Here is a 16,094-nt window from a genome sequence, read left to right as displayed (position 1 = left end):
TGGCGTAAAATACAGACCGGGGTATTCCCCATTTAAAATTGCTAAACGCCATGTATCCCACTCGTTATAGGGCCAACTGTCCTTGGTGCGGTGGCATACCTAGCCTAATACATATAACCTGGGAGTGTACTAAGCACCCTCATAGGCGAAATACCAGCAACACAATGGAGCAGTGGGAGGCACAGCTCGCCCGCTCCGACCAGGCAGGACAAAAGTCCTTAATTAGCCAGGTCAGGCAGGCGGCAGAGGCCAGTGGGGCCCTGGACTGAGGCTCCGACCACCCCTCCTTCAAATATTTTCCATTGTAATAAAGTTTCTATTCTATTCTATACATGCGACAAATAACGCAGGCAAGTGCGAACGTTATGTTGTTGGCTGTCGTCAATAAGAAAATTATTTATTTTTTCAAGGATAAGCTTTCTTTGACGATTCGTCGCTCTTTGCGGTTGCTTTGGCTGACGTCTTTGGTGACTGGGTAAGTACCACTAGCTATGTACCCAAATGGACATCTTGGGCTACTGGGCCTGTGAGACTGGGTATGCGCCAGCGTCCCACAAGGGACAGTGACCAGTTGTTTTTTTCATTAACTTTCTTTTCCATCTATTTTTCTTTTTTCATTCAATGAAGGGCAACATATGATTTCCTCTATGCTGTCCTAGGTGTCATCGCTTGTTGGCATCTTATGATTTGACTAATTAGGCCCCTCGGTTTTCTTTTTTCTCGTGCATTACATAGCGATGGGTCTCCAATCGGGTAGCTTTGATGCCGTCAGCTAGCATGCGTAGGTTTATTGACCAGTTGTCTTCAATCGAAAAGTTCACGTACTGCATGACGCCTGCGGTAGACAGGATGTTCCACATCCGCTTTTCTTGGGGATTTATTTCTGTCTACTAGAGCTAAAGCTGGGAGTTTCAGATAGGACGGACAGGACGGATTTTCTGTGTCCGAGTTCACTTCACGCTACAAGCCAGGATCATGTTACCGTACCAACTCGCCCAACTGTGTATCCTGTTCTGTCAGATAGGATGTCGAACATCCTACCTGTCGCAGGCGTCACGCAGCACGTGAACTTTTTGGGTGAAGGTAACTGGTTAACAAACCCACACATGCTAGCTCAAGGCATGAAAGCTGCCGGATTCGAGACCCTCGCTATGTAATGAACGAGAAAAAGGGAACCGAGGCGCCCGATTATTATTATTCGGATTATAAGAGGCCAACAAACAATGAGACCAAGGGCAGCATAGAAAAAAATATTCGTAGCTATATAGATATCTATAGCATAAATAACTACGCCCGACGGCATGATTTGAACACAGGACCTTTTTGGGGCAAACTAGATGTCATCGCTAACATCATTCTTTTTTTTTTCGCTTACTTTCTCACTGCGCTCAATGTCAATAATATTATCAGTCAGTCAATCAATCAGGGAAATTTATTACATCATTAGAAAACGTACACTAAGAAAGTGGCTTGAAATAATATTTTAGAATTCTTTACCTGCTTCCTTTCTATAAACTACAGTGTATGACAACCTTTCTATTTTGCTCTTAGTTCTGTTTTAATGGCCAGTACCGGAGGCGGATGTTCTGCAGTAAACTGCGTCTACATGCTGACAACGTACACTTCACTGGAATTATCGTAGGTTCACATGCTGAATCCTCCGGTCACTTCTAATGCGGCGCCCGTCACAAATGAGCTGGCGGTGGGCGAGCACAGAAATTTGATGGCTTCGGCAACCTCCTCCGGCTGGGCTGCCCTCTTAAGGGGCGTCAGGGATATCGCAATGTCTCTGTGTCTTTCAATTACTGGAGCCGTCATGGGCGTGTCCGTCCAACCAGGAAGCACCACGTTGCAGCGGATGCCGTGACTGGCCAGCTCTTGAGCCGCAGACTTCGTCAGAGCCACGACTCCGGCTTTGGAAGCGGCGTACGCGCTGCAAAGATAACCACCGCTTTTGGCTGAGATGCTGGCCACGTTCACGATAGCAGCGCCCCCTTCTGGCAACGCCTTCTCGGAGCGTATCATCTCCCGACCGGCGGCTCTGCTGACCAGGAATGTACCCTGCGTAAACAGTGCAGATACATGCAGAATACATTGAAGGGTTATGTGCTGCGTATGTAACCCTGTAAACAGATACAGCCCGACACAAAACTCGGGTCGGCTCGGCGATCTGTCGCTAATATAAAAAAGACATCGGATTATCGTTTCTAAAGGATCGCCACACGTGCTGGTTGCTAACGCACGCTAAATTCTGGACTTTCCCACTTTTAATAATCTCATGTAATCATCACTTATAATCAGCTCATGGCTGATTTAGCGCTTTGAGACGATTGAAATACGCATTGGCGCTTAGAAACGCGTGAACGTACCTAAAAGCGGTTCTATAAATCATCTCTGCTCGCGAACATACCCTGAATAATCACGAGGCCACAGTAAGATCAAGGGGCTTTAGGTATCACGGGTGGCTGTACGGATATTAGACCATACCGCTTGAAACGGAGTGGGAATGGCATCTAGCTTTTTGATTTTTCTTTATTCTGCGATTAATATTGGCTCTAAATACACATAGTTCTTGATAGCAAAGCATCGAACCTGATAGACATTTGTTGCTCAGAAATCTATCCTTTGTACTCCCTGCTTTTGCGTCACCAATACTCAAGTGGTCTTTTACTATTCTCCACCGCAGTTTAATTAACCTTTCGTTTATTATCCTTAGGTACCAAGACCTCGGGTCGGTTACCGCGTCTTCATTGTCATCTGGGTGTATACTTTAATTGCTAACAAGATATGTGTCATGGTTCCTGCGCTATTTACACACGCTACGCCACTATAGGGTCGTCATCGGCAATTTTTCTCCTATAACTGTGTGTTCAGATATACTAATCTATCTTCAAACAGTAATGTACTGCTGGTTGGATCATCGTGAAATAATTATCTATTCATTTAATTTTTCACTGTTTGGTACATTTCCATCGCCGGCTTATTCTCCAACGTGCCTCTCCAGTATGCTTTTTCTACCACTCTAACTTTACTTTAACTACCTTTTCTTTGTCACTACCCACACCGCTAGCGCAAGATTTACTATTCAGCTCACTGGTTATTTTTCTCCAGTGTAAGTCGACGCTCTTACTACATATATGTACCTAAAACCTTAGCCGAAGCCTCCCATCTATTTTACTTCATATTACTCAGTCGTTTTTCAAAGCTGATATTGCTCTGGGCTTCACGTACAGTACGGTCCACTGTTAAAGGAAACACTGTCATGTGCGGCTGTCACTTTGCTGGCGCTGCAGCTGCGTGTTCACGCTGAAGCTATGTCAATGTACTGCACCGGTGTGTAGAAAGCTTCCCGCGCCGCCAACCAGAAGTGATCTACTGCAAAGCGGGGTAATTGTACACTTGGTAGAGGGTAATATCCATACGGGATTGACACTCATGTGTTCGCTTTAACAGTGTGCCGCACTCTACAATGAAGTACGCCTAGGACACCTTTCTTTGTAATTTCTCATATGTAGTTTTTCCGCGTACACCTAAGTCAAGCTTTCGAACTGCTCTTCGGAACAGTTTTGGGACTGTCTGGTTCTTGCCTGTCGCTATAGTTCCTGATGATTGATATGGCTCTGTGAGCATGTTGTTGGACATAACTATATCCGAGCACTGTATCCGCCGTGCAGTGTATACCAATGTCTAAAAAATCCGAGGACGCCGAAGAACTTATTGTGAGTTGTGAATGCGAAAGCATTAATGCCCTGTTCAACGCGGTGGAGCGGTCCTTCGAGTTGGGAACCCCTCGCGGTCAAGAAGGCGCGTTGAGGCGCTTGGTCAGTTTCGATTTGGCCTTACTGAGGCGCAGTTAGAACGCAGGTGAGAGCTCGCGCGCACAAGGAAAGCGCTGATAACACAGGCTTGCGAGAGCGAGGATGACGTGGCGTCGCTGTGATACCCTCCCCCCTCACACAACACCTGGCGCGTCAACGATGCTGCAGGGGGCCCTTTCGCTCGCTCTGCTCCGTCTAGGCGCGCTGGCGACGTGGTGTCGCAGCCAATGCCAATGCAATTTTAGGTGCCGTTTCGCTTCTACAGGCGATAGACGCTGGCCTTTTCGCTCAGTGGGCTATTAGATGCTTTTGCATCCAATGGAACTTGCAGTTTCTTGCATGGCTAGTCACAGTACCAACAGGACTAAACGGGCAAATGCGCTCTACCTACGATTTCCACAAGTGAACCGTGCACTTAGGAAGCGGTCAGCGAAGCATAAATTACGCACGCAGCGCAGTTCACTGCGTATACGTCACGCGGCGATCATAGAACACACGACGTCGAGTTTAGGGCACTAAGTGCAAGAGAAGTAAAAAAAAAAAAGCACGTGGTGCAAGGCAGAAAAACTAAAAACAGGTCTTCCGATTTTCGGGACAAGAAACAAGGGCTGTTTCCTGGTATTGCATGCTCGTTATGACGGAAAACGATGCTCTATTTGAGTTATGGCGATGGCCCTTGTCATACCAGCAGGACCTGCAAGCAACGGGCACGCACACACACACATACATACACACACGCACAAAAGAAAAGAACAGCAAACAAATAAGAAAGGTACGGGAGGCAAAGCTCGAGCGCGGCATTTCCTGATGAGTGTATGGTATCAACGCCCCCTTTAAATGGCACAGTGATTGACGCCGACAAGCCCGTCATCATAGGCGCCAACTGCTGGGGTTTCCGGGGCCCTGGCCCCCTCCGAAGTTTTCCAGGGCGGGGAGGGGGGGGGGGGTGAAGGGGCTGCCCCGCCAAGCAATGCTGAAGCCTACCTCCCCCCACCCCGAAAGTGTTATTACCAGAGTTCTGTTACCCCCATCATTTGAGGTTCCCTACCTTTTCACTTAAAATTTTACTGTGGCTAAAAGCTTACTGCATCATTGTCGGTGCGATGTGCACAGCTTTTAATTCATACTTTCGCTTTATTTCTCCAAATCCTGACAATGAGAAGACAAGCGCACTAGAAGCACCAGTGGCGGATACCCCCTCCGCATTTTCTCAGGTCAACATTTCTTTAAATTTTCACTGTGAATACCATGCACAAACAAGATATATTTTAATGTATACAGAACACCGTTTATTATATTTTTTAAACAGAAGGAGATAATCAAGTATTGTTTATTTCTAATGGTATGGATAGCATAAGCCTAGGGAATGGATATGTTGCTGTATGTTCACCTCGCTTTAAACTGCTTTGCGTGCTTTTTTTTTATTTGGAAAAAAACTGCAAACCTCCGTGACCTCATTTTGTAGTCTTATCAACAACGTGTGAAATGCACGTGAATGATATGTCGCTCAGTATTGCTTCTCTGTCCAGTAGGCAGTCCTAACCCGTCTTATGCAAAAAAAAAAACTTTTCTGATATTTTACGACATATATTAGGGATGGAAACATCGTCACTTCCATGGAGAGGTGATATATATATATATATATATATATATATATATATATATATATATATATATATATATATATATATATATATATAATTCACTCAGTAACTGAACTGAGGGGAAGCCGTATTCACTGGAAATCAAAATCAATAGCAGTAATTCGCAGGAGCGCTTATACTCGGTTTCGGTGTGCTCGGACTCGCTCATACTCGGAAGAGCGAGGCCGCAGTTTCGCAGGACAGGCGAATCAGTGTTCGTGATAGCGAAGCATAATACAATTACACGAAGGAAAATTGTTACTATATAAATGCGTGTAAGGGCCGCACTCTTGTAAGGGCCGCACACCCAACTTTACAACCAATATTAGAAAAGGAATCAAACAGAAGCAATCGCGTTCGATACGCTGATTTCGCTCACGCTCAATAGGGAGTTTTCGCACGCAGCGCACTTCTGCGCGTCTCTACTGTTGTAGGGTACAGCTTAAGGACATAGTTTCCTACAATGCACTAGAGGGAACTCTGGCGCTGCAATTGTTTAGCCACCATGGGGATGATGGGAAGTACATGGATTTGTCTGATCTCCGTGTTTGTGGATTCAGACGTTCTTCTGCATTCGTTCATTACGCTTTGTATGCCTTCACTGTCGTAAATTTCAGAACAACAGATGCTTTTCTAAATACAGAAGACGCTGCGAACATGCACAATCGCTACTAGTTGCAAAGCTTCATCTTGTCGAGGTGGCCAAATCGAAACGCGCCAAGCGTCTCCAGGCGCTGATCTGCGCGCGAGAAATTCATAGGGGCGTTCAATGTCGCTTGTCGACGGAAGCGTCCGTGGCGTGACGGTTTCAATATCGGGCGTCTGTGCTAGAGGTCCTGTGCTCGAATCCTGCCGTCGGACAATTTTAATAATGCTCATTCATTATTTATTTCGCAGTGCAATGTCGCAAATGACGAGTTCACAAAGGCACGAAGCGGTTTGAAGCCAGAAGAACGAAGTGTAGGCAAATACACATACTTCCCACAATTCCCATGATGGCTCAACCGCTCTCATTGCTGCTCCCGTAGACACTAGCGCCAGAGTTCCTCGTAGTAATTATTGTATGAAACTATACGCTCAAGAAGGCGGGAGAAGCCCCGCCCAGATGACCCTTAAGCCCGGCAGCCGATTGCCTCCGTGGCTAAAGAAATAGCTCCGCTGACGTGACTCTGCCCAGTTCGAAGCGCGGTCTGCTATGTTCTACGCTAGGCGCGCGGGGGGAGAGCGCACGCGAAGGGACCAGCTATCTTGGATTGCAATCTTGAACCCGGCGCAGATTACCTCCAAAATAAAGCGTGCGACCTGCGTTATGTAGTACTCTTCAGGCTCACGGACAGCCAAGCGCAGTCACTACAAACTCGGAGAAAACGCGCTCTTAACTGTCTGATTTGGTGTAACTGGCCAAATCTGACTCGGCGTAACTGACCGATTCGGAAAATTGTTCGCTCTCGTTCTAATGGACGGGTGCACCTTCATGAACGCTGCGTGGCCATAAGTCTTGATTGGAGAAAGGAGTTCGGAGCTAACGCATAGCTCTGACCCGTTCTGTACCAGGGCGCCAGTTTTCCAGAGAGTGCTCCTAGAGTAAGGCATACATGAGGCATTCAGTTGGCAAAAGCTATCAGGCGCTAATACGAGGCGAGGAGGCAGTGAGGGAAGCTTCAGGGAAGTGAGGCAAGCTTCAACAAAAAACATCTGGCTTAGAAAACAACGCAACACGTTAAAGGAACGAAAATATGGTACATAATAACGCAAGCAGGGTGAGGCCTTTTGGTTATGGAAAGACGTTTGGTTGCGCTATTTTATGAAACTCCCTAGTTATTGTTGTGCACTTTCCTTATTAACTTTGCTTGGTCATATATCCTTTATCAGCTGCTCGATAACTCAAGACACGTGGTTCCTACTTGCTCCCATGTCGTTTCGCGCTTTTGAGATATCACTGTGTCTTATTATTCATAGATTTATTTGTTAATACGGTAGTTTATTTGTGTGGTTGATAAGTTATCGCCATATAATCCTTTATTCCGCCCCCGGGAAATAAATTAAACCAATGGCATAAGGCATGCTTTGACAAGTAATTAACCTATCGCGTTATGGAGTCACATTGCTTCATGTTAATAATTCTATCAGAAGTTGTGTTGAGAAATTGTATTATTGCGTAATTTATATATATGTTATGTCTTACCTTCTCAGATGACCTTCAGGAAAATATTTATTGATTGCATCTATGAGTATTAAAGCTTTCAGAAGGTATTACACGGCTTTTATCATTGATGTGTATTGGCGCGACTTAATATACGCACAAAACACATATATCCTCCTAACGTTCGCTTGTCGTGTGGCTCATCTAAGAGACGCCAGTTTCTTGGCGGTGCGCGCGTATTCCAGGCGCCATGTGATTCCTCCCATGCGCGCGCGAGATTGAGCAGCCAACGTCACCTCACCGTCACACGCTTTCACGCGCACACACATTGTGCGGAACGCAAGGACGATGCTATCCCAGTACGTCTGTATCGCAAGCAATACCTGTAACAGCTGCCAGAGGAGGTCAACCCAGTGCGCCTCTGTCTCCCTTTGTCCTCCGCGACGCTTCGTCTCGTTTGTCCTTGCCCCACTTCGTACTTTTTCCGGCATGCGATTTTCTTCACCTCCAGCGCTTTCCTCGTTCGCTTGCTTCGCGGCTTCAAACCTATACTCTCCTATTTGAAGAGTTCGCCAGTTACACTTGCGCATAAAACGCTCATCCGTGTTAGGAAAGCGACAAATAACTTAGAGGGGTACTATTTTTGGCAAGTTGGTATGTCATAATCGGCAAGAGCTATAGCGCTAACCAAAGTACAAGTACACAACGTGGCAGACGACGAAAAGCGTCAACTTCCAACTGAGCTTTATTGTGCCAGAACACGGAAATAAGCAGACGAACGAATAGCACGTTATCAACAAGAGATAAGCTAGGGAAGTCGCAGTTTCACCCGAAAGCTGAAGCATCAATTGCTATTAAAAATTAATGAACAGCTATACGAAGTAAGGACAGTAGTTTTATCGGCCGTAAAACATATTGTAAACATAGGAATACTAAGTAAATTACAAAAGTGGTGTAACGCGCGAACAAGCAAACATAATCACATCTTACTTGATGACCGCGGAAACTCGCTGTCAGTACTCTGGAGGGAACTAGCGCGGCAGCAGCAGCCAGCTAATTGACCTTCGTGCTGCGTCTCGCATAAACGTGAACTAAGCCACGAAAATACAGCGCATGGGCGGACTCTGTCCCCGTCGCAGATGGTATTCAAGATACAGCAGCCCGGAGTAGAACGCCCCCCTCCCCCCCTTTTTCTTGAGCCTTGCGCGCGACGAAAGAACGCGCTCTTCCTCTCCGCTTTCCTCGCTTGTGTGCGCGAGATTGAGCCGCGGTCTCCGGCTTACCCTCGCACGCTTTCACGCGCACATACAACATACCGCGATGATCTTATCGTCCTTGGAATTTATATGGAACCTCATTGTACCCGCCGTGGTTGCTCAGTGGCTATGGTGTTGGGCTGCTGAGCACGAGGTCGCGGGATCGAATCCCGGCCACGGCGGCCGCATTTCGATGGGGGCGAAATGCGAAAACACCCGTGTGCTTAGATTTAGGGGCGCGTTAAAGAACCCCACGTGGTCGAAATTTCCGGAGTCCTCCACTACGGCGTGCCTCATAATCAGAAAGTGGTTTTGGCACGTAAAACCCCATAATTTATTTTTTTTAACCTCACGGTGACGGCGACGGCAGAAATACGCCTAGTGTCCATATAATTGCTATCGCAATAAAACAAGCAAAAGCCCTACTATCACTAGGTGCGCGCGTCGGCAACTCCCAGAAAGCGGATTTCTTTGTCAGAAAGAGACACAGACGACTTGCTCACAGATAAGCCTTGCTCGCGTGTCATCTGAGCAGCTTCAACGATGATGCGAGTGCAGTTGTCCGAGTGTTTATACAATACTCGCGTGTCTTCACAAACTGATGTACACTCGTGAGCAAAAGTATACGGACCACAGGGTCGCGGATAAAACTAAATTTCTTTATAATTGACATGCATAAACTGTAATTTACGAGTCCACAAGAAAGTTCACAATGTCAAGTTTGGACTGCAGTCCTTAATTTGAAGATGTATTCACAGGCAGATGAAAAAAACGGCTTTATCGCGCAATCCCTGGTCCGTATACTTTTGCTCCCGGATTTACATTTGCATGAGCTGCATTGCTGTGCAAGAAAACCATATTTGCCATTGCTCACATTATTCGCGTTTTTTCGTAGGCGGGCGTTCAGACATCTGCCGGTCATACTCAAGTAAAATGCTCCGCATGACAGAACTACATTATAAACCAACCCCGCGCAGACTCCACAATGCTCGTCTTGTGCTTACCATTGCAAATGTCCGACGGTTTCTTTAGGGGACTGGTTAGTTTTGCGACGTAAACTAATTTTAGACGGGCATAAAACTCCTCCGGACTGCCAGCTCGTTGTCCGATCTTTTTCAACCGGTGGAAAACTCTCGCTTATCTGTGAACAACCGGTCTGTGTCTCTTTCTGGCAAAGAAGTCAGCTTTCTTAGAGGTGCTTACGCGCGCACCTAGGGATAGTGCGGCCTTTGCTTGTTTTTTCTTAGCTTCATCTCTTGTTAATCACGTGCTTTTCGTTCGTCTACTTATTTCCGGGGTCCAGAACAACAAAGGTCAATTGGAAGTGAGTGAGTGAGTGAAGTAACTTTATTTCGGTCCAGAGAAGACGCAGGGGAGAACCCGCGCCACCCGGCTAGTCCCACGTAGGGACCGCCAAGCCGAGCTTGACGGCCCGATCGCAGGCACTCTGGACGGCCAGGGTTTGGTCTTCGAGTTCGGGGCTGTCCAAGAGCTCATCCCACCTATCCTCGCTGAAGGAGGAGCCTATGGCTTCAAACTCCCACAACACATGGTCCAATGTTGCCCTTAGTCCTCAGGTAGGGCAGTCCGCACTGGGATATTTTTCAGGGTATATGGCATGAAGAACTGCGAGGTTAGGGTACGCACGGGCTTGTAAAAGTCGAAGGGTAACCGCCGGCGCCCTGCATAAGGCGGGATGCGGGAGGGGGAATACCCGTCTTGACAGATAGTAGTGTGTGGTGATTTCATTAAACGTGAAAAAGGGTTTCCTGCGGGGCAGGGGGACTGCTGAGGCGGCGCGGTCAGCGAGTCCTCGCGCGGCCTCGTGCGCGCCCTCGTTAGGGTTAGAGGGCGAACCCTCAATCGACCCCAAGTGAGTGGGATAGCAAGTGAGAGAATGCGGAGAGATAATTTTGGCGCTTTGGAGAATGCGGAGGGCCTGGGGGGAGACCATACCGGTTTGGTAGGCCTTAATGGCTGCCTTGGAATCACTATATATTGCTTCTCTGCGACCACCGAGCACAGCCAGCGCGATTGCAACCTGTTCGGCTACCACGGGACTCGAAGTGCGTACTGTAGCGCAGCAAGTGAGCCTTGAATTGGAGTCTACGATGTAAGTTAGCTAAAGTTGCACGTTGTGCTTGTTGGCATATCACGATGGATGCAAAGGGCGTAGCGCCTCAGAAACAGGACCAAAGAACGCTGAAAGTCAGAGCCAAACGTGTGCGTCGTCAGTGTTCTTTTGTCCTGTTTCTAATGCTCTACGCCTTTTGCCTCCATCACGGAAGTTAGCGCTTGTCGTCCTCTGTCACAGTGTGGGCTTGTCCTTTGCTTAGCGCTATGGCTTTCGTCAGTTACAACAAATAGCGGCAAGTTTAGAGATATTGTTGGGACCGAACAGTGCTTCTCTACGCCGACTCCCAAGGTGCCCTGGATCTGCATTATTTTTGTCTTTCTAAGTAATTAATGTGATAAATAGCAACACTTATGGCAGTGATGTTCAATGAAGGGATATGAGTATAGTCACGCAACAATGGATACCATTACTTAATCACCTTAATTTCTGTCGAAGTAACAGGAAATGAAAGAAGCTGACTACATCCAGGAATGCCTGGGCCGCAAAAGTAGCTGCATGACAAATTGACAAAGCTTTTCGATTAGACACGTTAGTAATGTGGTAAAAGATGGGCGCGCGCGACTGATATCGTCTGATCGAAGCACCGCTGCATAAGGTGGTTGAAGTTTGATGCATTTTTCTGGCCACACATTATGTGACAGGTGTACACGGTTGGTACTCTTTAATGAATGTGGAAGAAATAAGTAGTTCTTTGAATTGGTACTTCTTCAGAATATACTCATGGGCCTTTATGCCGCACCTCAGTAGCAATAATGCAATTGCATTATCAATATCGACCCACGCGCTCTTTTGATTACACTGCCTCAGGGATCGGCTTGTTTTGCAAACCATGATAAAGCCTTTTTTCGAGGATATATATCACGCAATGGTTCGCCTTTTGGCAGTGATCAGGATCGTTATTCACGCCTTTGGTTACACTTCTTCTGCAGTCGGCCCGCTTTGTTTCGTGTCGACCCGATCAACGAAGGCCTGTAGGTATCCTCTGTAAAGCTATAGCATTAAATATTCATGCTTTGGGACCCGAGAGAAAACGAACAAGTTATGCGCCTTCACGGCACGGCCTAAGCCCTGTCACCTTACCTTCAAGTTTACTCTGATGACGTTGTCGAAGAGCTCGTCAGAGGTGTCGACGAGAGGCGCCATCGGGAGAATGCCGGCGCAGTTGACGACTATGCTGAGCGGCTGAGAATACGAGTCCCTGATGCATTGGAATAGATGCTCCACCGACAACGTGTCGCCGACATCCACGTAGATCGCTTGGTGCTTGGCGTCGCCTGCGTTGTGGAAGCCGACAGAGTGAGACATGCCTTCCGTGCGAGCCTGTTACAAACTATTCTGCCGGTTGATCCCGTTTTAGAGGTCCAGTACTACATATCCTGTACTCCCACTTTTTGTCGTAGGAAAGCTGCGAATGCAGTCAACGACCATGCATTGCATTTTTTGTTGGCTAAATCATTATTGTTCAACTGGGGACAAGATCTAACGAGACTCAGTGGCGGAGGTGCCGTTGATAACTCCGAATACGCGTTAGGCCTCCCAGTACAAACTGACCCCGTATTTATATCGATAGCACTGCAGCGACAATTGTATGTTAGTCGTGTGAGGTTTAGCGTAGGGATGTCAATAGAGTTCTAGAAGCTTTCTGCGTGGCAAGAATGGTTTACAGTTTGCCAGCGTCTTGAATGTTCAGACTGAGCGCTGCCCCAGCGTTGTCAGATCACCTGCTATCCTATATTTGCGAGTGATTTATAAAACATACTTTATTCATTGAAAGACATCCACTGTACAACGTTCCATGGTCTTACAGAGACAGTGCGGGAATCGGAAAGAAAAGCTAAAATATTCGGCGCGTATATGCTGCATTCGCATTCTTAAAAAGTGCACTGTAAACCGTTCCTGAGGGAAAACCACTTCTTTTAATTTCGGTGATTCGCCCTTCTGCATAAACCTTTTTATCTATTATTTTTTTTATATTTGATGATATGCTTGACGCATGCTGGGGGGGGGGGGCAGGGGCAGTGTTCTCTTGGTTCTATAAATTACTCTTTTGCAATGAAGACAAACGTTGTTAGCCAGCGCATGTGTTGTTTCCTTCCCTGTCCTCGTCTTACGCGCTGTTTCCGCTTCCAAGTGGAACGCCAACTAGCCCAACGTCGATTTCTTATGCGTATATGTTGCACTAAACCACACTAGAGCCCATCGGGCAATGCGTCGTCGACTGGTTTATTTGCTAGTGCCTCCAGCTGATGTATTCTGATTTTTTACTCAAGACTCCTTCCGCTTCCTTTCGAGAGACGTGCGCGCACCTCCGTCTATCCTCGATAGCGCGGTATACAAGGCCTAGCGGCCAGGAGAAACGTGCGGGTGCTTCGTTTGTTTTTTATGATATCAAAAGCTCAGGAACAAGGAAGCGCGAAGCCTGAACGGAGAATAGATAATTACGCATACTACCAGCTCTTCTGAAATCAATATTCCCACTTCTTTTCGCATAGTTAAAGAACAGAAATGAAATCACCCAGTTGACAGCGCTCAAAGAGTACTCAATAAGGGGGCTAACAAATTTATTAGTATCCTTGATGCACAGGCAGGAAATTATGTCCGGAACACATAGTTCTTGAATTGAGGTGCCCGCTGAGACACTCAATTTTTTGTCCAAAAAGCTTGTCCGAGAAAATGCGGCTTGTAGCTTTCCATGTGCGCGCACGTGCCTTGTGCGTGTGCATGTGGGTGAGCGTGTGCATGTAGGTGGGTGTGCGCATGCGCGCGCTTGTGTGCGCGCTATCACGCACCTCACTTCAGGCTCAGTCTGAACATATTTTCTGGCGAGCGCTTCTACATAGTGGCGCATTCTGCTGTTTTGTTGTCGCTCGAGCGACCGACTCGTTCACCCTGCGGATCCCAGCGCGCTCAAACGAGCGACAAAATCGTCGCCGGAGGACCTGAATCGCGCAGCTGGTGTAGACGGTGTTTCCTGTGCTGTAGCCAGGTGCACGTTGACCCTAAAAAGCAGTACAATTTAATCCTTCTGTTTCATTCATTATTTATCGGGTACAATGACATGAATATGCTCGTTTTACGGATGAGAACTGCAGGCATGGAAAATTCCTCTGTTTGCTTTTCATACTAGCAAACGGTCGCGCTCTTTGTTTACACGTTTAATGTCCAAGATCGTAATTAGTTGAACACAAGTGAAGCGACCACTTCTGCCGACAAATAAAAAGCGTAATTTTGACCATCGCACAATGCAAAGGGAACGAACATGCGTTCTCTAATGGAAGAAGCGCAAGTTAACACACCTGCATTCTCACGAATTATGTGACCCATCATTAAGCTTACGAATTAATTAATTTGTGAGGGAAAGAAAAACGTGGAAGGCGTCCCGAACTTTTTGGCGCTCTTAAGATCTCCCGCTGCAATATCTTCGCCCAGCATATAGACAAACTGGGCACTTTCCTGTTTTCCCGAAATGTTAGTATACCGCCCTGAGACGTGCAAGAACATCACGACAGCCCTAATTGCATAAACACTGACCTGGCAGGGACTCGGCCACTTGGCGTGCAGCCCCGAGCTGCTTGTCGGCGACCACCATAGTCACGCCTTCGGCAGCCAGAATTCGGCAGACGGTTGCACCGATGCCACTTGCGCCACCCGTCACCAGTGCGAGGCGTCCGCTGAAAGACATTTTTTTTTGCCGCTCGAGAAATGTTAACCGCTGAACGCCAAGCGCTGTCCTGTCCCGTTGGCGTTGCCACACTCACTGAGAGCACCGTATATACGTCACTATCCAGGAGGAAACAGAGCACGCTGTCGCAGCTGCCTCCGAAGCAGCGGCGGCGCTCATGTCAAGTTGCGGTACGCAGAAGCTTTGGCGGCTGGTTCAACTCTGGCATGCTCGATATGTGCTTGGAGCACCCTTAGAGTCCTTTTTTTTTTTAATATGAATCCGGGTCCTAGAATATGACAACAAAATGCGCGTATCGCATGTTCAACCGTTCTCTTTTTTTTTTGCGTTTAGGCATGCAGTAAAATAATCGGTAAATGTCGTGCAGATGGTATCCTCGCGATTCAGTTCGGGGCGTTTTTTATGCTAATTATGCTATGTGGCAATGACGTACAAAAGCAGCAATGTACTATCGATTTCACCTTCGCGTGCTTCTAGAAAACTGAGGAGTGGGACGTACGCCCAACTGAACTGGTTTGCTAGCAACAGGACACTTCGCCAAAAAACTTTGCACCACTGGAGGTAATCTTATGGTGATGGCAGAACGTTATGGGGCTGATCGAAACTTCATATCAAATCCCCAAAAGAAGGATCACGAAAGACAGCCATGTATTGTGAAAATGTGTGATTTTGGACGGGAGAACTGACCTTTTTATTTAGCTGCTCGGACGTAAAAACAAACAACAAGTAACAAAGTATATTCACGACGCTCCTGGCAAGGACGGACCTCACATGCCTAACCAACATGGTTCAACATCATTATGGCATGTGGGCAACGCATCCTCGTGAGTCGGTTTTTCTTCATTTGTTTGAAAACTCCAGTGAAAACGAAAATAATTCATTGATTACATTCCTTGTCGTCCCTAATTGATCTACTCTTAACTACGCACTTTGCAAGTACCCTGGTGATAAATCGATCAATAAATGGCGGGTGTCTACTGAAGAACTCTCCTGCTCGAAGCCTGAAGAGCAGCTCAATCTGATCGACAGAGCTAGCAAGATGGCGAAGGCCACAGGGCCCCTGGACTGAGGGCTCCACCTTCGCCGGGATACCGCCTTTGTGGAAATGAAGCTTTTTCCTTAATTAGTTAATTAATTAATAATTCATTCATTCATTCATTCATTCATTCATTCATTCATTCATTCATTCATTCATTCATCCATTCATTCTATTACGTAGACTTCTACAACGATAGAGCGTTGCGAAATCTATCTCAATTTTCAAAGATCAGAGATATTGGGGAAGAAATGTGCTTTTTCTGACCACAAACATTACAATAACGACATAAACGATTTAAACCACTGAATGCAGTTTTCTCGTGATAGATACGAAGAGAAGTGGCTTTAGAAAACTGCATTAGAATCAGTGACCCAGT

The 16,094-nt window shown here is 46.8% G+C and overlaps 1 protein-coding gene across 1 annotated transcript; it reads right to left on the bottom strand.

The window, feature by feature from the left end:
* Window positions 1–1,299: 1,299 nt before the first annotated feature.
* On the bottom strand, window positions 1,300–14,768 carry LOC142581851 ((3R)-3-hydroxyacyl-CoA dehydrogenase-like). Its single transcript, XM_075691297.1, has 3 exons — window positions 14,529–14,768; window positions 12,078–12,271; window positions 1,300–2,061 (listed from the first exon to the last, which is right to left on the bottom strand). The coding sequence occupies exons 1-3, from the start codon at window positions 14,677–14,679 to the stop codon at window positions 1,645–1,647; spliced, it is 762 nt and encodes a 253-aa protein (XP_075547412.1). The 5' UTR covers window positions 14,680–14,768; the 3' UTR covers window positions 1,300–1,644.
* Window positions 14,769–16,094: the final 1,326 nt, after the last annotated feature.

Source organism: Dermacentor variabilis, chromosome 5, assembly GCF_050947875.1.
Source record: "Dermacentor variabilis isolate Ectoservices chromosome 5, ASM5094787v1, whole genome shotgun sequence".
Classification (NCBI taxonomy): Eukaryota; Metazoa; Arthropoda; class Arachnida; order Ixodida; family Ixodidae; genus Dermacentor; species Dermacentor variabilis.
This window is presented reverse-complemented; position numbering and strand designations above follow the sequence as displayed.